General features: G+C 36.0%; 1 protein-coding gene across 2 annotated transcripts in view; it reads right to left on the bottom strand.

Moving 5' to 3' along the window:
• The window catches only part of TMEM135 (transmembrane protein 135), a 386,383-nt gene that overhangs the window by 281,999 nt on the left and 78,349 nt on the right, over positions 1-26,035 (bottom strand). For both annotated transcript variants that reach the window (XM_044668213.1, XM_044668214.1), the window contains exon 4: positions 8,296-8,329. In XM_044668213.1, the coding sequence (XP_044524148.1) occupies positions 8,296-8,329 (34 nt within the window). The remainder of the gene's footprint in view (positions 1-8,295; positions 8,330-26,035) is intronic.

Raw genomic sequence — 26,035 nt, 5'->3', positions numbered from 1 at the left:
TAAATACAAATAAAAATTTTAATGACTCGACCATACAGTATAAATAAACTCCTTAACCACATTCTTAATAACATAAGACATAAACAATTCTGAAAGAATCAAGATAATAGATACCCTCTATTAGGTTTAGATGGCCTAATCTGACATGAGGCCATGTAAACTTCTTAATTCCTGGTAAAAAAGATGAGGGGAAATAAAGAGAAAAGACTATGGACAGCTCTCTTACTCACCAGAAGAGGAAAGAGCCTTGTGTTTCACTGTCTACCAGGAGGAGTGGCAAGAGCCACAATACTCTTTAGAGCCCCCCTCCACAAAGAGACTACATAATTGGTGATGAGGCTATAAGGAGATCACAGGAAGAGATCAAAGGATCACAGACTTAGAACTGGAAGGATCCTCAGAATCTAACCCCCTTAATTTTCAGAAGAGGGACAAAGAAAAAAATTAAAAGAAAAAGAAAAGATTTTTTAAAATAATAAATGACTACAAGAAATAAGTAGCAGAATTGGAATTCAAATTCAGGTCTCCAGACTCCAAATCTAGCCCTCCTTCCATTGGACCACTCTGACTCTTAGGAAGAAAATGAAATAAATGACTTCGGAAACTTATTTCTCCAAAATCCACTTTATGTTTCTACTCAAATGAGGTGATAGTCATGTCTCTTCTTGGTAGGATCTACTCTTCATAAGGCCTCGGGGTAACATCATGCCTTCTACATTCTAGGCTCTGACACTTGGATTGGAGAGTGGAAGTAGGTCCTGTTTTCAAAAGGAGTTTGAAGTTTTGAATCAAGGAGGACCTGCCTTATTCAATCAACCAACCAAGAAGTTTCCTTTTTTTTAAAACCTTACTTCCAGCTTAAAATCAGTACTAAGTATTGCTTCTAAAGTATAAGAGTGGTAAGGGCTAGACAACTTGGGTTGAGTGACTTGTCCAGGATCACACAGCTAGATAATGCCTGAGGCCACTTTTAAACCTAAAATCTCCCATCTCTAAGTCTGGCTCTTAATTCACTGAGCCACTAGCTACCCCCAATCAACAATAATTTATTAAAGCACCCAGCCACTGAAGTAGGGACTGAAACTGTTTCTGCTGTTAAGGAAGGATACCTTCTATAAGGGAAAGCAACAAACACACACATGTGGGCGCACCTCAGTCAGGCTAATTTCCTCACTGTCCCCTGAACAGGCCAGACTTACCCAAGCCTCTGAGGCTTTGCTCATGCTGTCAGTCAGTCAACTAGCATATATTAAGTGCTTATGTGCCAAGCACGATACTAATTATTTCTATATAAACAACTTTCTTATTCCTACTGGTATCAAAAAGTCTTATTCATTCTGCATAGCTTTGGCTCAATTTCTACCTCTACTACAATTTTATCAACTATTCTAGTTACACCAAGATCTTTTCTCTATTCTCCTCCTATAATAACTACATGATTATTTAGAAATGTTTTAATACAACCCTTTCATTTTAAAAATAAAAAGCCTGATGAGGTTAAATAATTTGCCTACAGTCACACAAGTATAGTAAGCAGCAGAAACAGGACTGAAATGCTTATTCACTGATTCCAAATCACTGCTCTCTCTACTATAAGCTTTCTTTTCTATAATACTTATTTTAGCATCTCATCACAGACTGAATTGCTTTGTTATTTAAACTAGTTCATGTTTCTCTGTTTTATCTTCTAACTAGATTGTGAGTTTCTGAGGACAGAGATGAAGAATTGCATTTCCTTCTGCATCTTCCAGATTCTAGATTACATCAAGAAAAATCAAAATAAATATCTGAGGAACTAAAATGTGACTTTGTAAGAAACCACAGCATATGATCATCATTTTCATAATTTTAAAAATCAAATACAGATGTTTAAAGTAATCAAAGATTATATCATTTTTACAATGACAAAAGCTCAAAATACTCTAGAATTTATTGACAGATACACCATTTGCAAAAATGTTTTTATAATATGGTTGAGAAGAATACTACATAGATTAAAAAATTAAAACATTGTTATTCATAGTTTCTCACTAATAAACTTAGAAAAGCATAATACAAAGATGTCTTAAAGTACTGTTTCTTATAACTTCTAAACATAGTTTGATTAACATAATATTTGACATAAAATTCGAGATAACTAGTAGCAGTTTGTAATTGACTTTGAAAGACTGAAAACCATGGGTCATTGTCATGACCAGTATAATAAATCTTTCCAGGTGATTTTTAAATGGAAAGTCATATGAACTCAAACTTTGCTTATGTCTTCACTTTCAAATAATAAAGCAACAAAGTTCAATGCTGGCAGCTGGTATTCTTGTGGACTGACATGGCTAATTGGCTTTGGCATGTTAGCCCCAGGAAACTTCTTCTACCACTTTAGTTCAGACATTTGGCAAGAGCCAAAGAAAACATTAAAGCCTTGCTGTCTTACCTTTTCTCTAAAGCTTTTTACCCATTTTTAATTTTTATAGCCAAATCTCTACCAATTCTGGATCTAAATAGTATAATTTTTAATTTACTCATTTTTACCAAGCATAATAAATGATGTATGATAAATTTAAAGTTCCAAACAAACAATAAAAAATAATACATACTAGTACAAATTGTTTCATTTGGCTCTTTAGGAAAATATTTGCTATTATAAGATAAAAAAAATGCAAGTTGATAACTTCCTTTAAGGATATAGATCATCAATGTAATTGATTGGAAATTGGGGAGAAAATTAGTACACTGGTTAGCAGTTAGATCTCCAAATATTCTAGGGGTCAGATGCAAAATCATAAGGAACTTGGCAAGACAATCTTTATTTAGAGAGAAAAAAGAATCTTATACTTAATATATGTATTATTAAGCCCCAGTCTCCTAGAGTTAACCAAATCTAAAGCTCCTCACAAGTGGCAACCACCCATTGTTTCCCATTCTTACTTCTTCAAATCTATGGGTAAATAAGAAACACCATAAACAAAAAATAAAACCAGGCATCTTTAATTTGATTCAAAAAGTATTTGCTAAATACTTACTAGGTATCTCACGCTGTGCTAGTTGCTATGAAAACAAAGGCAAATATTAAATAATCCTGCCCTCAAGGAGCTTACATTTTTCTGGGGAGAAAGGATGCAATGTGCACACAAACAAGTAATATACAAAATAATTTCATGGGAAAGGGAGAGCACTAAAAATGGGAGGAATCAGATTTTGTTTTGTGAAATAGGTGACATTTAAGCTGAACCTTAAAGGGAGGTAGAAAGAAGCACCAAAAAGGAAGTCCATTAATGAGCACCAATTAATTTTTAACCCTTACCTTTTGTGTTAGAATTGATACTAAGTATCAGTTCCAAGACAGAGGGGCAGGAAAGGCTACAGGTTAAGTAGAGTTAAGTGAATTGCTCAAGATCATACCTTGTAAGTGTCTGAGGTTAAATTAGAACCCAGATCCTACAGACTAAGCCTAACACTCTGTCCACCAGCCACCTAGCTAACCCAATAAGTAGCAATTCTTCTGCCCTTCAAAGTCAAACTCAAGCCCTATATCCTCAATAACACTTTTTCCAAATGGTGGCCTGCTTCCTCTGAATTTGTATAGCACTTACTACCTATACCACTCATTTTATAGCCTTTACCTTAAGCTACCTTATATTATTAGTTTTATACACACACACACACACACACACACACACACACACACACACACACACAAATACATCTATATCCTAACTCTCAATTAGATTACAAATTCCCTGCTATTCCATAGCAAAGGCTATGTCTTATAGCACTTTCTATCCAGTACTTTTATGAAGTGGAGATTCAAAGAATGTTTATTACTATCAATGATGAATCTGATGATAAAGACAAAAAATATGCTGTTTTATTTCTTTATTACATATTTACTATAGAGTATGTTATAAATAAAAGGTCCAAGGGAGATGCATAGATGTACAATGACGTTGATGTATCTATCTGTACTCTCATCAGCTGCAGATGATGGAGGGACACCAACTCCAATCACCTTTGACTGCTGCTGTAATTTATCCCTTTCTCTATAACAGTTGCCCAAGAAGGACCCTCGAGAGGTCAAATACATGGGTAACCTTTCCAGGTCCAACCTGGGGTTGGATAGATTAGTATTGGGCTATTGATTTGCCTTGGATGACATTTAGGACCTGACTGCGTTTGACTCCCTTCCCAAGGCCTATGATATAAAGACCACTTAGGAAGGTACTTGTTGAATTCTCTTTATCTATACTCAGGGAAAGGATAACAAGGACAAGGATTGGGGATTGGAGACTCTATCAATCTATTATCTATAAACTAGTTGACAATCAGGACTGGAGGCTATTGATCAGGTGGAAGCTAGAGATTTGCTCACTCTGACTGCCTCTATCCAGACCTGGCCACAGCCAAGCCAGAGAAAATAGGGAAGCTATTGATGCAGCTGTATAGATGATCTTATTCTCTCAGCTTTCTCACTACCAGTGTTGGTGATGCACTAGCTCTCACAGTCTATCAGGAAATAGCTTTAGAGATATTTCTGCCCTCTTCTTCATAGATCTCCCTTCCACCCTTCAACCACCCACTCAGAGATTTCCAAGCCCAGAGACTCCTGTCCAGAGATCTCCAGAGAGACTTCCCTCAAAGTGGCTGTCAGGAGTATTTATACTGTGGGGCCGACTGACGTTTGCCCCTGGCTCACAGCACCTGGGAACATTCTGAGTCTCTCCAACTGCTATCCCTGTCAGTCAAGGTGGCATCCATCACTTTCCAGATTATGAATATAACAAGTATCAATCACTTCAGGGCATTACAGCCTCTGTAAAAAGAATTTAATATGTCCTTGTCTACTAGAATAAAATGATGCTTTTGTTTTTATATTTAACATTTTCTTTATTTTCCAGGGAAAATATAGCTTAGAATCAAGAAACAAAAGAAAATAAAGGAATGCAAGCTACTCAAAAGCTTCAAGTCTTTACACTAAAAATTTTTCATCTAGTAAATGGTCAAAGAATATGATTTTCAGATGAAGTAACGAAAGCTTTTAATACTCGTGAAAAAAATGCTCTAAATCATTATTGATTAGGGAAATTCAAAATAAAACTGCTGAGGCATCACTTCAAATTGGCTAATATGACAGAAAATTAAGATGGCAAATGTAGGAGAGGATATGGGAAAACTGAGACACTAATGCATTATTGATGGAATTTTACTTCAACCATTATGGAAAGCAATTTGGAAATAATGCCTATAAAACTGTGCATGCCCTTGACCCGGAATTCTACTTCCCAAAGAATCCCAAAGAGATCAAATGCAGAAAGGAAAAGAACTCATGTGTACAAAATATTTATAGTAGATCTTTTTGTGGTGGCAAAGAATTGGAAATTGGGGAGATGTCCATCAACTGAGGAATAGCTTCAGAAGGCATAGTATATATAATTGAAATGGAATACTATTATTATCAGAAATAATGAGCAAGATCCCCTAAGAAAAACCTGGAAAGGGGGCAGCTAGGTGGCTCAGTGGATTGAGAGCCACAGTTTTATAGAGATGGGAGGTCCTGGGTCTTAGCTGTGTGACCCTGGGTAAGTCACCACTCCCATCACCTAGCCCTTACTGCTCTTCTGCTTTAGAACCAATACACAGTATCAATTCTAAAACAGAAGGTAAGAGTTATAAAAAAAAGGAAAATCTAGAAACTTACATGAACTGATGCAAGGTGAAATGAGCAGAATCAGGATTACATTTACCTAGTAAAAGCAATACTGAACAATAACCAACTGATTAATCATTCTCAGTATTACAATGATAGAAGACAAATTATGAAGGACTTATGATGAAAAATGCTATCCACCCCCAGAGAAAGAACTAATGGAGTCTGAATGTTGACTTCGTTAAACTTTCTTTATTTTTCCTGTTTGTTTTTATTTTGTTTTTCACAACATGACTAATATGGAAATGTTTTATGTGACTATACAAGTAATAATCTACATCAAATTGCTTACCATTTCAGGGAAGGAAGTTGGGAGGAAAAGAGGGATAGAATTGTTTTTACTTGTAAGTTGGGAAAAAATAAAATTTTTAATTTAAGTTTAAATTGTTGAAAATTTCCATCTAGAATCATAGACAGTGGTAGTCCTAGTGAACATTAAAACATAAGAAAAGAATGAAACTGACTAGACTTCAGTAGATATTAAATGACTGTTTACTAATATAATTTTAAAATCAATAGCAAAACATGAATTCAAAAATTAAAAATTTTTAAACTTTATATAGTATGCAAACAAAACAGCTCCAAGGAAAATTGAATGCTACCTGTTAAAATTATTTTACTATTGTAAAAATACTTTAAAAATAAGCATTGATCTATTATAGCTGAAATCTGTATAACACTGGTGCATGCAAAGCATTTTATACATTATTTCTTTGACCACCACAAAAATACTTCAAGAAAAGTGTTACCTATATTATCATCCTCATTTTATAGTTGAAGGTAAGTGACTTGTACATGATCATATAACTAGTATTAAGTCAAATGAAGATTTCTCAGACTCCAAGTCAAAGATTTTGACTCCAAATCAAGGATTTTTTTATAATATTGTACTGTCTACTTTATATTGTGACATGTAACTGAAAAAAAAATTTTAAAATATTGGGAGGGTACATATCTACTTACTAACTGTTTGACTTTGGACAAGCCACTTCCCTTCAATGAGTTTCAGTTTCTTCCTAAGTATTTCTCAGAATAGTAAGGCTCAAATGAGATAATGCACATAAGTACTTCACACATTATATAAAACCTATTATTATTATTACTAAACCACCTTCCACAATGGTTTTGAGATTATATGAAACCTATTGTTATGGCACTTCTTACCATTTTAGAAATGAATTTTTATTATATGTAATCCAAAATAGCATGGGAAACAATTTGTATTTAAATGTGATCTCCAGGACTGGTAATTATAAGAATCTCTTGAATAGAATATACATGTATTTACTAATAAATTGCAATTTGCTCCTAATTCTAATATATATTTTCTCTTTCTTTTTTTTAAACCCTTATCTTCTGTCTTAGAATTAATACTAAGTACAGGTTACAAGGTTAAGTGACTTGCCCAGAGTTACACAATTAGGAAGTGTCTGAGACAGTTCTACCTCCAACCTAGGTCTCTTATCTACTGAGCCACCTACCTTAATATGTTTTCAATAATAATCACTATCTTATTTCTGATTCATGACGTACTTTTCAACAAAATTTCTGGCTGATTTCAGAAGCATGTATAAAAATTCTAAACATCATTACTAGCTTTATATTTTCCTCAACTGATTGACCACATTGCTGGTATATTTTCTGAAGATCTTAAAAAAATGTTTATAATATTGTGTTCTCTCACTATAGCATCCAATTTAACAAAATTCTTAAAAATAGATAATATTGCTCAATCAGTGGTCTTAGGAGAAATTTAGTTTTAGAATTTAGATAAGTATTGTACAAATAACCTTGAAAGTTTTTCAATATAAGTAGTTATCTTTTATTAGTATACTTCAGCATATTAGCTTGACAATATAAAACTAAATTGCAAAATTTAAACTTAGTGAAAAGTTCTTCAATTTGCACCCCAAAACAGGCTATAACTCTCAAATTAGCCCAGCTGTAATTGTTAAAGTATAAGTGTTTAGGGGTTATGAAATAAATTCACCAAATGCTCATTTCTTTGGGAGCAGCTAATACATTGGGAGTCGGGCCTAGGGATAGGAGGGCCTGGGTTCAAATCTAGCTGCAGACATTCCTAGATGTGGGTCCCTGGTCAAGTCACTTAACCCCCCACTGCCATTGGTTCTAAGATGGAAGGTAAGAGTTAAAAAAAAAATTCATTCCTCTCTATCAAGTCTAGAAAATGAATAGTCTAAATAGAAGAGAAACAAATTTTAATAGAAAATCTAGACAGTTTTTCCAAGGATTATTATTTAAAGCAAAATAACTGAGAGGAAAAACAGAAAATGTTATAAGGGTTAGGTAGGGCTTTTTAACCAATTAGATTTTTTTTTAAAAAAACATATCACTTGGGGGGCAGCTGGGTAGCTCAGTGGATTGAGAGCCAGGCCTAGAGACAGGAGGTCCTAGGTTCAAATCCGGCTTCAGACACTTCCCAGCTGTGTGACCCTGGGCAAGTCACTTGACCCCCATTGCCTACCCTTGCCAATCTTCAACCTATAAGTCAATACACAGAAGTTAAGGGTTTAAAATAATAAAAAAAAAAAAAACATATCACTTGCATCGGTCTTAATTAAAAGATTACTTACCAAGTTGGCCATATAAATTGTTAGCAGACCTCTCCTGTAAGTATAAAAAAAAAAAAAAAAAGAGAGGGAGAGTAAGATTCAGCATCACTCTGACTTCATATTAATATATATTAATACAATGTAGTGAAAAATTATGTCAAGATTAATAACATGTGCTTGAGAAAAAGAAAAAATGTGTGTATATATACACCAAATTATATACACCAAATTTTATTCACACTTTTTAGAGTAGCAAATAATTAGAAACAAAAGAAAAGCTTATAAACTGAGGAATGAATAAATAAGTTGCAGTATGTGAAAGTAATGAAATATTACTGTACTATGAGAAACAATGAATGATTAATTCAGAGAGACAAGGAAAGGCTTATATGAACAAATGCAAAATAAAATGAGCAGAACCAAGAAAGCAACAATAATAATATTAGCTAAAATTAATATAGTGCTTGAATGTTTTTCCAAAGGACTTTCCAAATATTATTTAGTCTGATCCTTATGATAATTCTGGGCAGTAGGTGCTACAATTATTACCACTTTGCAAAATGAGGAAACTGAGACAGACAGGGTCCAAGTGACTTGCCCAGGGTCACATAGCTAGTAAGTGAGAAGGCCAAATTTGAACTCAGATCTTTTTTACTTCCTTCAAGTCCCATATAAAATCCCGCCATTCACAAGATATCTTTCTCAGATTCCTCTTAATTCTAGTCCCTTCCTTCCAATGATTATCTCCTATCTGTCCTGTATATAGCTTGTTTATACATAATTATTTGCATGTAGTCTCTCTCAGATTGTGAGCTCCTCAAAGAGAGTGATCTGCACTTAGGAAATGGTTAGTAACAGACTGATTCCCAGTGCAGGACTCTATCCACTGTGACACCTGGCTGCCTCAAATATACAACATAAACAATGACTGAAAGAATGAAAACTGAAAGAACAACAAAACAATCAAAACTAAATGTAGGGAAATTAAAATGAGGAAACTTGGCCATAAGAGAAGATGCCTCTCACCAACCACCCACTCCAATCTCCTTCACAGACATGAGACTGCAAATATGAAAACACTAAATTAAGCATCAGACTTCATAATGTTGATTAGTTTTACTGATTTTTTTCTCTTTCTTTTTAATTCTTCCTTATAAAGGATTAATGCCCTGGTGTGTAACACAATGGTAGATGTAGGTGATATAAAAACAAAAGATATCAATAAAATTTATTTTTGAAAAAAATTTCACAATTCTACCATACTACTTGTCAGTTTGAGTTCAGAAAAATCTGTAAAGACTAATGAACTATGAACTAATACAAAGTGAAGTGAGCAAAACAAGGAAAACAGTGTACACAGTAATAGAAAGGGTATATGATAATCAACTGTGAAGGACTAAATTATTATCAAAATAAGGTTCTAAATAATCCTAAGGGCCTCATGATTTAAAAAAAAAAATGCTAACCAGAGCCAAAGAATCTGTTAGAATCTGACTGCTGATCAAAGTATGTCATCCTTCTATTTATTTCTTTCATGAGTTTTTTTAATGTATATGTGATATGTATCTTTAGTTATAACATGGAGAATATAGAGGTATGTATTGCATGAAAGCACTGGTATTTTGTATATCAGACTACTTACTACCTCAGGGTGGGGATATGGAGGGATGGGAAGTAGGAAGAGAAAGAATCTGTATTGGAAAATGACCCAAAAAATTTGTCCAGAATTGCTTCTACATGTAATTGAAAAAAATAAAATTTAATAAAAGAAAAAAGAAAAACTACTATTTGACACTAAACTATGAACAAGCCTTCCCAGAATCACACCATAAATTCTGATAATCAGAAATTGAGAACAATCTTTAAAAGTCTTCAGATTTGGAAGAAAGATAACAATAAGATAAATACCAAAACATTCCCAAAATCTTTGCCTGACCAATTGCATCTATTTCACCAATATTCAATACAATAGAATGTTAGGCTTAATTGATACTGATGGCACTCTAAGATTTATTTTACATTCTAAATAAGAAAAATGTTGAACTCATTTTTCAAATCAATATCCCAGAGTAACACATGTGCATGAAAAAAGGAAAACATCTCAAATGATTCCTAGTGACCTAAATATTTATTATACTAGGTAAAAAAAATTATAAAGTACATCTGCTCTCATACAATCTTAAAATAAACTTAAGTGGAAAAAAATTCTCTAGATTAGAGCTGTCAAATGTAAACAGAAATAAATTCATGTGGGCTACACATCAACTTAAAAAATCACAAATTAACATTAAGCTGTACTGAATTTCTATTTATTTTGTTAATCATTTCTCAATTATATTTTAAACTGGTTGAGGCCCATGTAAAGGAATTGTATGGGCTTTATACTCTACTCTACTCTAGATATTTGCCCTGGACAGAGTTAGCCTATAGCAACATTGACGAAGTATTGGCACACATGCTGGGGTGAGGGCGTTGGGGGGGTGGGGAAACAGGGGGGACGAAGCTGCTCTGTTCCCCCTCTCCACAGAGTCCAAGGTCATGTTTGCATGTCCCGCCCCTCAGTCCAGCAGTCCAAAGCAAGCACTTCCTCACTCTGATCTCTGGAGTAATGCAGGGGCTCACAGACAGTTTGAAGTAGCCATCTGGGCACACAAACTTGAAAACTTTCACTAAGTCTGGCCTATAGGTTGCCTTCCACTATATGCTTAAATTAACAGAAATAAATGAATTGTGTTAGTTAAAAAATATTTGTCCTGCTAACCTAATTTTATACCTAATATTAGTCACTGGTAAAAGTTTTGTTTTTCCTTTCCACCTAAGTTTGACTTTCAAAAATAAAAAAGCTAACAACTGAAAATGAACTATTGAAATCCACCATCTTTCCAAAATCTTTCACGCTTAGAGGATAATATTTATAAAGACAACTCACATGTATTTCACATGGCTTTTCAGATTTTATAAAACACCTTAACAAATATTGTCCCATGTTTAAGTCATATCAATGCTATGAATTAGATAATAGAATACTCTGTAATTTCTATGTTCAAGGAGCAAACATGCTGAGAGATGAATTTACTAGTCCAAAATCAAACAATTCAAAATCCAAGTCTTCTCATGTCAACTCCTAATCCCAACATATGATGGTAAATGCTATAATATTCAGATAATGGACATAAAAAATCATTTTAATAATGTATTATAAGGATTCTACGAAGCTGTGTTTAAAATGAATGACCATGTTATAGCAAAAAGTTTGAGAATATATTGAGTGCCTGGAACAACATAGTAAAGTTAAAAGTGTAATTTATCTCTAGACACTTGCTTAATCTAGCTGGCAAATTAATGAGGAGCTCACCAACTTCATTTTATACTTAAAACTTTATAAGTGAGTTGCCAAGAATCAAATTAATTTTCCAAAAGATCAATGAGATTACAGATTTACTTAAGTATTAAAATAAGTTAGAAGAATTTCAAATTTTAAAGCAAGATTCTAGAAACTTAATCTCTTTTATTTCAAAGAAGTGGAAGCTGAGGCCCAGAAGGTTTCAGTGAAGTGGCCAAGATCATATAAATAGTAACTGTCAGGTTCTTAACCCAAGTCATCTGACTCCACATCCAGCAACCATTCCCCAATCTCACACTATAGACTTCCTTTTTATTCCATAAAAAGCCTGTGACTGTTGTAATGAGTAACTAGCCAAACTCTCACCTTTAGCTATTAATTACTTATCTTAAATTTCTATTCTATAAATTACTCATTACACTATCACACTTAATTCTCTTTCTCATAATTAATAGCTTTCATATTGTTATAATTTTGACCCAACAGAGTTTACAGAATAATATTAAATGAAAATAAAGATCAAAATGTACTTAACAAAATAGGTCAATTTAATTCAACAAATATTCACGAACTACCAATTATATGAAATAACTAGGGACACAATGCTGGAGTATATAACAAGGAAAGTCAATACATGAACTAATTAAGTATTTATTAAATATTTAGTATGTGAAAAGCTCTGTGCTAAACACTGAGAATGCAAAAAGAAAAGTCAAATAATTGCTGCTTTTAAAAAAAGACCTCTTAATAGGAGAAACAATATACACAGGAGGTTTCAGTTATAGGTAAATAGAAAGGAATTATGATGCAGCTGAAAACATTCAGTAAGTAATGCATCTTCTTCAACAGTATTTCTGCTTATAAAAGCACATCCATTTTCTGAAATGCTGAAACATTTAACAATACCAAGTACTGGTAGCAATGACAACTTTCTTTTCTGAGTTTTCTGTAGTTGTGGTTACTGAGGAGGTATGGTGTACTTACTGAAACTACAAATGCTAGGTGGAATCCCTATGAAGGTTAATTCCCTGGACTGTGGCTGAGAGGGGCTAGGCTGCTAATCAAATAGAAACTGTATTACCAAAGCCCTTGGCTCAAGACTCCTAGACTATCACTGTGTGAATAGAATTAGCTTAAGCCCATTCATAGTTAAAACTCTACTATCAGAAATGATATCATCCCCACCTCCCTTAGTGGGGAGGGGAGATGAGTTACCCACAGTGACAATAAGTAACAAATTAAGAACAAGGGACTGCCCTTTGGGCAGTCCAAATCAGTGTAGAGGCTGCCATTTGTCCACTTGAATTAGAGGTGGACCCACAGGAAGTGAGGAGAGACACTATCTCTTCAAGTATGTTGGTTACTTCCTGTTGGGGCAGTTCCCGCTTTGAACTTGGTGCTGAAGGATCTCGGTTGAGACCTCAGGCTGCTTCCACTCTGAATGGTCACGTGGGTAAGTTAGGCTGACTTCCTTGGCCTACCTTCGCATTTCCAGACTCTACCTTAAGTAGGCTTCTTGCCTCTCTGATTGCTAAGGCCTTGCGGTTTGTAGCCTACTTTAATTAGCCTTCCAATCCTCTCTCCACCCAGCCTCAGGTAGACCTGGACTAGCCTCTCCCTCTCTCTGTTTCCCTACCTTCTACCTTCTTAATTGTAAATAAAGTACCTTAAACCTGATCCTGATTTGGGTCTATTTTAATTATGGAATCAATCTAAATTATTGATTCCTGGTGGCCACACCTTAAATATATATATCTATAAAATATCTGTAATCTCCCTCTTACATCACCATCCAGGTCTGAAGCAAGATGGCGGCCAAGATGGTGGTCATGAGGCAGCTAAGTGACTGGCTAGAGAGCTGGAAGTAGAGTCAGGAAAATCTAATTCAAATCCAGCCTCTGACACTGCCAAACAATGTGACCCTGGGGCAAGTCATTTAACCTGTTTACCTCAGTTTCTGCAACTTTACTCTGAAGAGATGAAACCTCAAGTTTTGTTCCAGAGTTGTTTAGGAGTCACCTGTTCAAAAGTGGGCTGTAAGAGTATGGTACATGAAATTGAGGAAAAAATAAAATATTATTAAAAAATAAAACAAAATGAAATATATACCTTGAAATATGAAAGGAAAAAAAAGTATGGTACAAAGGAAAGAAGCCATAGAGCCTGATTCCCCATTTTGCCACTTATGACATGTGTGCCACCTGAGTTGAAAGGAAATGCTGACATCATCTAATCCAATCCATCATTTTACAGAAGAGGAAACTAAGGTTTAGAAAGACCATGTTATTTGCCCAAGTTCTGAGTTAGGATTTGAACCCAAAGCTACTGCCTCCAAATTGAAGAAATTTGTACAGTCCCATTGTTCTATAGAAGATACAATTTCAAAAGTAATCTAGCCCAACATGATTTTATAGGAAAGGAAACGAATAGCTGAAAAGGCTAAAGGACAATTTCCCAAGCTAAAGTTACCTGCTCATTGCCCTGTGCTCTCTAGAATGTGGCTCCCTCCTAATGAAACAGCCTCATCCTCTTCAATACAGGCTGTACTTGCACCATTGCCCATCATCCGACCCCTTCTCTGGCCAAGGAAAAAGAGCTGAAATATCCCATGTTTCCCACTGCCATATCTAGCCTCTCCCTCTTCCTATCCATGAATCATTAACTTTTCTTCCTTTGAGGTATCTACCACTCAATCACAATTCTGGAAGCTGTTGCTTCAGACCTCCAATACACTCCTTTTCTATCCTCAATGAGTTGAGTGCCCAACTCATGATCTTTCTCTCTTCCTCAATTCTGTGGAAAATATATGTAAAGGTAATGGAGACACCTGGGATATTATGATAAAACTAAGTAATTGTGGGTACACACACTGGAGTTTTTGAGAGACTGGACCAGGATGGAAAGACCAGAGTTTAATGGATTCCCACAGGAATGGCAGTTGATCTTAACTGTCACTCAGCTTCCCCTAGGCCAGAGTCTAGAAACAGGCTGACAAGGTAAAAGGGACTTAACAGCTTTAATTATGTTTGACTAAAAGGTGGGAAAGGGATTTCTATACTTAAAATCTAAAGGAGAAAACCACAGGGCAATGGGAGGACTTATTCTACTCTTATCTAAGTGATCTAAACTAACAGGGCCCAAGGAGCTATAAATGGAGTCTCTGGGTGACTGCCTCAGACCTGGAATCTACCAGGCTTGAGTACAGCTGGAGCTTTGTGGCTTTGGGATTCTCACTGCAATCCACTGATGATCTCTGGATACCAGGAGCTAAGGTTGACTCAGGAACCAAGTAGGAGGGGATTGCTTGAAACGCTGTCCACCAGATTTCAAACTTTTCCTTCTTCCTTTGGCACTGTAGTTCTTGTCCTTTTTGCTAGATGCCACACCACACAGGATCCCAGGGGAAAATCAGGAAGCAGGGTGTCCTTTGTTCTGAAGTCTCCCAGGCTGGCAACGGTTTTTGCCCACCACTAATGGAGTCCTCACTCAGGGCACAGACACACTTCCTCCTCCCTCATTCCATCCTGGAATTCCCAGCTCCAGCTCCTTCCTGCTATGTACAACTTAATTCCTAATCACTGGCTAATCTAATCTTCCTCACAACAATTCCGGTCCTCAAGCTAGGGAATTCAGCACACATACTGATACCCCCTCAAATATGCTTAAATCTCAATTCCTCAACATCCAGCTTCATTTACAAAGTTCTAAACTTCCACCACTACCTGTCAGCCAAACACAAAGATGGACAAATTTGGTTTTGTCACAACTCACAAATGTACCACTTCCATATCCATGAACTCTGAATTCCTTTATTCTCACCATAAACTATTATGATTCTACTTCTTCATCTACCTTGCAACCCCAATTCCTGTTCTTCATTCACAGTGTTACTTCTCAATCTTAGTTCAATATTTCTTTCGAAGACCATCACCTCCTCAGTGGTAATAATATCCTCAATTCCCTAGCTTGGCCCCTTAAATTAATCAATTCAGCTCTACACTATCCTCTGCTCTTCAATCTCTGTACCTCTCTTATCCTATTGCAGATTTTGCCCTGTCAAGCCTCTGGCCAGCTACTGTCTTTGTTCTCACTCATGTTCTGCCAAACAAAGCAGGAGAAAATCCCCAAAACATGCTAACTGCTGTCCATGACAAATTTGTTATTTAAACTGGTCCCTCACTAATGAAAGGGAACCCTTTTACACCTCCTTAAATGATTCACTATCACAATTTTCAAATCAGCTTTTTCAAATCTTCTCATCCCTCCTTAAATTTCACATGGCTTCTCCTCCCCCCACCCTCTTAGCTGGGAGCATTATCTCAAATGTCATGGAAAAAAAATTGTGATAAGTCAAGATTTAAGCCTAGTAAGAAATGCATACAAGCATGCCCATTTTATCATGTCCTCATTTGATCCATCCATCCATACTATCCTCTTCTTTCTCTCTGACTCTCTCTCAGTGTCTCTGTGTATCTCTGTCTCCGTCTCTGACTCTGTCTCTCTCTGTCTCTGTCTCTCTATCTCTCTCTCTCTCCTACTTTTAAGAAGATAAAATTGACATCTCTTGGAAAGCAATTGGATATGGGAGGAGTGAAAGAATAAAAGGATGACACCCAGGTTGCAAGCCTGAGGGACTGGAATGATGTACCCTTTACAAGAACAGAGAAGTTTGGAAGAAGAGAGAATTTCAGAGGAAAGATAATAAGTTGAGTTTTGCACATTCTGAGTTTAAGATGAGTACAAGAAACCCAATTCAAGGTGTCAGAAGGCTGGAGATGCAATACTTGAGGTCAGCAGAGAGGTTAGAACTGGCTAAACAAATTTCAGAATGCTCATCACAGAGGAGTCAATTGAATACATGGAATGAATGAGCTCACTGAATGAAACAATATAGTGGGAGAAGAGGGTCCAAATCAGAGACCTGAGGAATACTCATGGTTTGGATGAAGATTCGGCAAAGAAGAATGAGGAATGGTCAGACATACAGGAAAACCAGGAGAATGATGTCTCATGGAACTTAGAGAAGAGAGTATCGAAGAGAAAAAAGTGACCAATGATGACAAAGGCTACAGAGTGGTCAAGAAGGAGAAAAGGCCATTAAATTTGCTAACTCTGGAGAGATGAGTTTCTGTTGAAAGATGACATCAGAAGACAAAACATGGAGAATTTAAAAAAGAGTAAGAGGAAAGAAAGAAAGTGGAAATATCTATTGTAGACAGCTTCCTCAAAGAGTTTAGAGAAAAATAGGAGAGAAATGGGACAACGGCTAGTGGGAACAACTAGATCAAGTGAGAGTTTTTATAGGATGGGGAGACATAGGTATGTTTGTAGAAAAAAGCAAAGCAGTGAGCAGACAGGAAGAGTTTGAAGATAAATAAGAGAATAAGAATGATAGAGGAAGCAATCTGTTGGAGAAGATGGGATGAAATTAGATCATCTATACACATAAAGGGTTTTGCTTTGATGAATACCAAAAGGAGTAACATCTTCATGGAAGACAAAGATGAAGAAAGAAATAGTGACAGAAAGTATCTGGAGATAAGGAAAAGAAGAGAAATAGCTCTTAACAAATGGTCTAAATTTTTCGAGTAAATTATGAGACAAAGTTCTCAGCTGAGAAAGTGGGACAAGAAGAAGCCACAATCAGGAAGGATGCAAAGGTTTAGAAGAGGCACCATAAGGAAAAGGCATTAATTAAAGATATTTGAACAGTTTGCCTTATAGCAATGAGATCCCTAATGAGGTTATATGACATAAATTTGTAATGGATCCAGTCAGAATGGTTTAGTGATACTCTATAGTATTGTTTGGTAGTATATATGCAGGAGTAAAGGTGGCACATGGTAGGAGTGATTAAAGGCTAAGACTTCACAAGGCAAAATTGGTAATTCAATACTGCCCCTGGGCCAAGGAATACAAAAGAAGAGGACAATGCGGAGTTGAACTGTTTCATGAAGGAATTAAGATGAAGAAGGGAAAAGTCAATTACTAATGTAAGAATGGAAGCCTGGGAGAGAACTGAGAAACTGAAGGACTATAGGTCACAATGTAAATGAAGAACAAGGTCTAGTACTAAAAAGGTAGGAGTGGAAGATGACAATAGACTGTCCTCAGATAAGAGAATTTCAGAGTTCATGTACATAGGAGTGGTACATTTGTGGTAAAGGAAAAATCAAGGATATGATCATCTTTTTGTGTACCTGAGGATAGGCAGAGAAGCAGGCCATGAAAAATGAGTAAGACAAGGAACTATGAGATAAAGGTGCTTAGGAAAGAATCAATATGTATGTTGAAGACCTCTAGTATGAGAGCAAGAGGTGACCAGTGTAATGAAACTAAAAACTCATGATCCAGGCATTAAATTCATTAAAGGAGGGAGGGAGTCCCAGCGGTCAGAAGACAATATGCATTGTTAAAGGAAGGATTACAGGGTGATGGTGATAAAGGGAGATTCTGAAAGTAGCCATAGGGAGCAAGGAATAGGTATAACAACACTCCTATTTCAACAAGTGAGTCATTTGGGATTAGAGGGTAGGGAAGAATTAAGAAAATGACACAGGAGATGAATGAAAATAATACCATGCTATAAAGTGAGGCTTTGTCATCAAGATAGAGCAAGGTCTCAGTGAGGACCAAAAATGGAAAGTGTAGAAAAGGAAAATATTTAAGATAAAAGCAAGCTTGTTACCTATGGAGCAAAGATACCAGAGAGTACAGAGGAAGGAATGAATAGCTTTAGAATGGAAACTGTGGAAGGCTAGGTTAAGGGGAATGAGAATAATGAATGAGGCAGTGTGGAATAGAGAACAGTTTGAAATAATGGCAGCTGGAGGTTCAGAATCATTGAAATGAAAACGGTATGAATAGGGGAGTGGGAGTAGGAGAGGGAGTCTATTAATCATTGAGCAAGAGTTTAGCTGGGTCAGTGATGGCAAACCTATGGCACAGGTGCCAAAGATGGCACAAAGAGCACTCTCTGTGGGCACACTGCCCTCCCAATACCCTCATCCACCCAGAGTTCATTACTAGAAAAGCAGAGGGAATTGGCGGAGCTGCTCCCCTCCCTTTCTCTACAACGCCTGATGACATTTTTTCACATCACCCACCCGTCTGCCCAGCAGCCCAATGGGAACACATGGGAATAAGGTGGGTGGCTCACAGGCAGCAGAAATGAAGGGAAGCAGAGTGCTACAGCCATTCCCCTCCCCCTCTCTACACTCCCTGAGGTCATTCCTCACTTCATCTACCCTTCTGTCCAGCAGCCCAACGGGAGAGCTTTCTCCCTCCCCTGTGTGGGCTAAAGGGGAGGGGGAGCATGGCACACCCAGAACGTGCTTGGGGGGGGGGGGAGAATACAGCACTCAGTTTGCGGGGGGCAGGGCCTGGCCCTCTATCTCAAAGAGGTTCACCATCACTGAGCTAGGTTTTCATTGTACAGGGAGTCTGGCTTCAGAATAAAATTCACTCAGTGTCTACAGCAGTTCAAGAAACGGAACACATGCTAGAAGATGAAGAAATGGCATTCTCACTTTTCCCCAAGGCAGAAGACAAGACTGGAGACGTGATGGCCTTTCTCCTGCTCCCTAGAAGGGAAGAGTCTGGTATTCTATGGAATGGAGTTTCTCCTCTTCCTACAGATGACTAGAGAGGAGACCTAGCACAAAATAATGAAATGATGTTTTCTCCCCTTACTGCAAAGAGAGAAGACTCACATGTAATGAAATGGTGCTACTCCTTTTCTAGTAGAAGACTAGAGACCCAGTTGGACAGAATAGTGTTTTCTCCACTTACCTCAAAGTCAAGAGTCTGGTACTACATATAGTTCTTTTGTACAGTTGTTTGCATATTATCTACCCATTTCATTTCAACTGAGTTCCATATGAGATATGATGGTATTTACCCTTTCTTTATGGTCTCAGCACTTAGTGGCATAGTGGATAGAACACTGGACCTAGAGTCAGGAAAATCTGAGTTCAAATACTAACTCAGAGAGTTACGTCACTTAACCTGTCTGCCTAGGTTTCCTCATCTTTAAAATGGGTAAAATAATAACACCTACCTCCAAGGATGTTACAAGAGTCAAATAAGATATGTGTAATACATTTTGCAAATCTTAAGGCATTACAAAAATGCTAGTAATTAATAAATATTACTCATTGTATATGTATGATTAATTAAATTAACTAATGGTTCTAATATCAATTTGAAACAGAACCTTTCCATTGCCCTAATATTTTAGACAGCATTGATTAGTTGAAAAACAGAGAAGACTTACTTAGTTGAGTTTGGAATAAAAGGAATTTCCTTATATATTAAAAATGCTAAAGGAAAAAAATTTTAAACCCCCATTAACATCCTTTTTTACATCTGTTCAAGTCTACAGATTCTATTTTAGCAATGTCTTTCACATTTGTCCCTTCCTACTACTTCACACTATATTTAAATCCTTATTATCACTCAACTAGAAAATTTAAATTATTTCCTTAGAAATTCTCTCATCTCTATTATCTTTCCCTTCCAATCCAACCTTCATTTCTTGCCAGCTTAACTGAAATCATAAACAGATCTTGGGCTCTAAAACTTCAGTGGTTTTCTAACAGAAAGGCATCTTTATTTAGTGGAGAATACACAGAATAAGGAAAATCAGGTTTATATCCTCCAACACTTTTTTACTTTATGACCATGGACCAAATACTTAATCTCTATGACTCTAATGATTTCACAACTCAAAGAAGGGAAGAAAAATAGTCTATAAATGCTAAAATGCATTTAAATATGAGTTACTACCATTATCACTACCTACCAAATAAAACTCAAATATTCTCTCCTGTCATTCAAGATCTTCTCCAATCTGCCCTCTCTTTTGAATTTCAGCCTTCTCTAATAAGGATTCTTCTTTTCATATAAATAGCCAGTGATAGCAAACCTTTTAGAGACTGAGTGCCCAAACAGTAACCCTCACGCCACATGTAAGCCCTCTGCCTTACCCCAGACAGGGGAGGGAGGAAGTGCTCCTACTGGGCTGCTGGGCAGAGGGGTGGGGGAAGTGAGGTGAGGTGGAAAGTGGGAAGGGAGCCCCTTCTGGCATGCTCCAGCACATGTACCATAGGTTTGCCAACACAGTTCTAGACTCCTAGTCCAAATGAACTACTTAGTGTTCCTGGAACATATCTTTTATACTTTTTTGCCTCAGTGTTTTTGCTTACCATATTCCCTATGGTCAGAATATCTTTTCCCCCACTTCCCCCTATTTTATGCCTATTTTCTAAATCCCTGCTCAGATGTTATCTTCACCTGATTTCCACTTTTATTCCCAATCAAAAATGCTTATTCCAAACAGACCTTAGGTAATATTTATTTGACTCAAATTCTATGAAATTAGGAATTCTAAAACAGGTGTGCCTCTTTTGATGAACAGGTTATATTCCTGGATAAGAAAGTAAGTAAATATATAGGCAATGTATTAAGGAATTCTGCAACTTAAAGAAATACTATTGTGAATATTTTTTGTAACACAAAGAAACAGAAACTTTAGAAAGGCACATCATCTTCCCAGAATTTTATTATTACAGATTTTAATATTATTATTGCTTACATAAAATAAATTTCTAGGAGCAGCAAGGTGGCTTAGTGGATAAAGTCAGACCTAGAGTCAGGAGTCCCTGGTTTAAATCTGGCCTCAGACACTTTCTTACCTGTGTGACCCTGAGCAAGTCACTTAACCCCAATAGCCTATGCCTTATTGCTCTTCTGCCTTAGTTCTAAGACAGAAGAAAAGGGTTGTTTTTTTTAAAGTAATACACATTTCTGTCCAAAAAGAAATAACACAAACCACTTTTTAGCATAGAAAAAAATTAACTGTGTGCCTTTAGTTAAGGACAACAAAAGCTAAGAGGCATAAACAAACATTCTAATTGCTCCCAAAATAGGGTATGTGGTTGACAAGTAAGTGGAAAAACAAAAAGGAAGAACTTTTTACTTCACTATAAAACATATAACTCTAACTACAAAACTAAACACATAAATCACAAATACCTCAATCATCTATTAATTATAATTAATAAGAGATAAGCATTTTTTCTCTTCAACATCAGTATATCTCATACCAAAAAGCTGATCAATCCTAGATATTAACTTTATGATCATGTTTAAAATAACAAAAGTACTATAATAAATGTTTAGGTTATGCTTATCTCTAATGTTCATTAATTTCTTAGCAACAGCTGGAACTTGACATTAAACCACTAATACAGAAGTTCACTTAAAAAAGAAAAAAAAAACTTTTAAACTTTCCTAATTTAAAATTGAAATGTCCCATATTTGAGCAGTGAAAATTAAATCTAAGCTAAATCTACAATCAAAAAGTGGGGTATTTCCTAAATTCTTAAAAACTTCCCTATACATGCCACAAAGTTATTACTTAATTGTATTTAAAGTATATTTTAGAGTTATTTTAAGTATTAAAAAAGTTAGCTATTTATCTACTTCCAAATATTCTACTAATATTCAATAAAATAAGCTAATCTATAAAAAGTATTTTGCAAACCTCATGGCATTATATAAATACTCTTTTATTATTCACAAAACATCACAGACATTAAAAGAATATCTCACAAAAACACATAATACATGGTTAGCTGAGTTTGGGGTACACAGAATTTCTTATTAGGTCAAAGATGCCAGAGGAAATTATTTTAAAACTTCCCACAAATATAATGTCTTTGTTCATCCTCTATAACCCCTCTAAAGTTGTCCCTTCCTCTTTATTCCTACTGTGCCTTAAGTAAAGGTTTTCATTACAACCCAACTTAATCTCTATAACTGCCTCCTTAGAAATCCTTTTTTATTCTGAAAGAGAATTTCTCCCAGGATAACTAAAGGCATTTTGCTGATATTTAAAATATTCTCCCTTAACAAAAGATCAAGAATATCAAGGGAAAAAAATGTGAAGGATCGGGCCTAGCAGTACCAGATCTTAAACTGTTCTATAAAGCAGTGGTCATCAAAACAATATGGCAGGGGACACCTGGGTAGCTCAGTGGATTGAGAGCCAGGCCTAGAGACAGGAGGTCCTAGGTTCAAACCCAGCCTCAGACACTTCCCAGCAGTGTGACCCTGGCCAAGTCACTTGACCCCCATTGCCCACCCTTACCACTCTTCCACCAAGGAGCCAATACACAAAAGTTAAGGGTTTAAAAAATATATATATATGTGTATATATATATATGGCATATGGATCAGTGGAATTGACTAGGGGTAAATGACCTCAGCAAGTTAGTGTTCGATAAACCCAAAGACCCCAGCTTTTGGGACAAGAACTCATACCTGCCCAAAACTGCTGGCAAAACTGGAAAACAATATGGGAAAAATTAGGTTTAGATCATATATAGACCCTATACCAAGATAAATTCAAAATGGGTAAATGGGTAAATAAGTTAAATATAAAGAGGGAAATCATAAATAAATCAGATGAACATAGATAGATAGATAGATAAGATAGATAACTGTCAGATCTGTAGGAAAGGAAGGAACTTAGCAAGAGATAGAAAACATTACAAAATGTAAAATGAATGATTTTGATTACATCAAATTTAAGAGGTTTTGTACAAGCAAAACCAATGCAACCAAAATTAGAAGGAAAGTAACAAACTGGAAGAACATTTTTATAACAAAACTCTCTGACAGAGGTTTAATTTCCCAAATATATAAGGAACTAAGTCAATTTCACAAAAAATCAAGCCATAACCCAATCAACAATTGGTCAAGGGACAGGAATAGGCAGTTTTCACACAATGAAATCAAAACTATCAATAAGCACATGAAAAAGTGTTCTAAATCCCTTCTGATTAGAGAAATGCAAATTAAAACAACTCTTGAGGTACTACCTCACACCTAGCCAATTGGCCAATATGGCAGAAAAGGAAAGTGATAAATGTTGGAGGGGATGTGGCAAAATTGGGACATTAATGCATTGCTGGTAGAATTGTGAATTGGTTCAATCATTCTGGATGGCAATTTGGAACCATGCTCAAAGGGTTTTAAAAGACTGTCTGCCCTTTGATCCAGCCATACCACTGCTGGGTTTGTACCCAAAAGAGATAATAAGGAAAAAGACTTGTACAAAAATATTTATAGCTGTGCTCTTTGTAGGGGCAAAAAATTGGAAAATGAGGGGGTGTCCATCGACTGAGAAATGGCTGAACAAATTGTGGTATCTGTTGGTGATGGAATACTATTGTGCTCAAAGGAATAATGAACTGGAGAAATTCCATGTGAACTGGAAAGACCTCCAGGAACTGATGCAGAGTGAAAGGAGCAGAAAGAGGAGAACATTGTACACAGAGGCTGATACACTGTGGCACAATTAAATGTAACAGACTTTTCTACTAGCAGCAATGTAACGATCCAGGAAAATCCAGAGGAATTTATGAGAAAGAACGCTACACACATCCAGAGAAAGAACTATAGAAGCAGAAACACAGAAGAAAATCATACAATACATCACATAGTTCAATAGGAATATGATAAGAGTTTTGATGTTAAAAGATCACTCTACTGCAAATATTAATATGGAAATGGGTTTTGAACAATGATACATTTATAACCCAGTGGAATTGTTTTTCAGCTCCAGGATGGAGGAGGGAAGAGGGAATGGGAAAATCATTAATCATGTAACCATGGGAAAATATTTTAAATTAAAAAAATTAATTAAAACCTAGCTCGGAAGATAACCGATGGAGATCATAAAAATAACCAGAAAAAATTAATAAAACCATAAACTAAGGAGAAAACAATGAATAAGTATTGTGCTATGAAGGAAAAGAAAGCAAAATTCTACCATGAAAAAGAGAGTCCTACAGATTCTGTAAGTGTCATGGAACAGTAGCAAGAAATTCAAGAATTATTCAAAAAAGAAATAAAACAAAAGAAAATATTAGGAATGACAATAAGTCAGAAATTGGTGCACTAACAAGGAAAATCTAAAAATTTTCCTCAGTATAGGAAAACTGCATATATGATAGAGAATATTTCCAGAAATCTAAATGGCATCATCATAAAACAAAAAATGACCTAACAGGATAAATACTTAGAGGGAAGAAGAGTAAGAGTTTAATTAATACTCTATGTAATGAATATGACAAATCCCCTACAAGTAAATCATGGCACAACATGAACTATGATATAATACAAGGAGAAGTTGTATGCAAGAGGAAAACAAGATTAAAGACAAAGGGGGAAAAGTAATACATATCTGATAAGGCCATTATGTACTCCCTTGGCCTCTCAATAAGACAATAAGATAAAAAGCATTCTATGTGTACTTTTGTGTGTGTGTAACAGAGACAGGCAGAGGCAGAAGGAGAGAATTTTCCCCCTTTGAAGGAATACAAATATTAGAAGACTACCTTCTTGACAGAAAAAGTTTTTAGCTTCTCAAAATTATACTACAATCCTGAATTGGGAATTGTAAAAAGGAAACCTTTATTCTTTTTTTAATTTCGCAGGGGACCTGGAGGTCCTCTTACCATAGAGATGCGTAGGGATTAACTAGCCCACAGTTACAGGAAATAGAAACCATAGAGACAGGAAAGGAAACCATAGTCAAAGGAAGGAGGAACCATAGAGAAAGAAAGTGAGGTAGAAAAAGGGTATAAAAAGGAGCAGCATCAGTTGGGGGAAGAGGAACTGTCAATTGCTGACAGGTGCTGGCAGTTGCAAGGAAGTTGGCTGCTGGGAGTGTGTTGGGTTGGTGGTTGGTGTTTAGTTGCTGGAATATAAAAGGGGAGTCTGAGTTTACTGGTAGGGCTTTTGGCTTTAGCCTTTAAAGGACATCTGGCTTTAGTCTTTAGAGGGCTTTTGGGTTTTGGACTTTTGGTTTGGGCTGTCAGGTTTTTTTCTTTCTAGAATTTTTTTGGACTGGAATGGGTTGGAATTTTGTGGGGTAGTTGTTATTAGCGGTAATTACAGGCAGTTATAGGTAGACATAGGCAGTTTTAGGTAGTAATTATAGGTAGTTATAGGATAACTAGTATAGACATTAGGAAATTTTCTTTCTCTACCTCTTTCCTATATTTCCCTCCTTTATTATATTCTTTTCTATCTCTATTTTAATAAAACTAAATTGTTAATTATTAAAAGCTGCTCTTTTATTTTGTCAAACCCCTATTTTAACTCTTACAAAATGTATGAGTCCCTAAGGGCAGCCAGCACACAAAGAGGTAAGAGAGACAAAGAAATAGGATACCATAGCCTTAGGAAAGGCCAGGATGAGGTCTCATGACTTGGGACACTGAATAACACCTAATACACAACATTACTTCCATACAACACTGCTTCCTTTGAGGCCTACTATTTCTAAGCATAAGGCACAGCAAACAACAAGAAGGATAGGATAAGATCTACAAAGGTAATGACACA

Source organism: Gracilinanus agilis, chromosome 3 (assembly GCF_016433145.1).
Source record: "Gracilinanus agilis isolate LMUSP501 chromosome 3, AgileGrace, whole genome shotgun sequence".
Classification (NCBI taxonomy): domain Eukaryota; kingdom Metazoa; phylum Chordata; class Mammalia; order Didelphimorphia; family Didelphidae; genus Gracilinanus; species Gracilinanus agilis.
The sequence above is the reverse complement of the archived record's forward strand: the minus strand, read 5'-3'. Positions and strand labels throughout refer to the sequence as shown.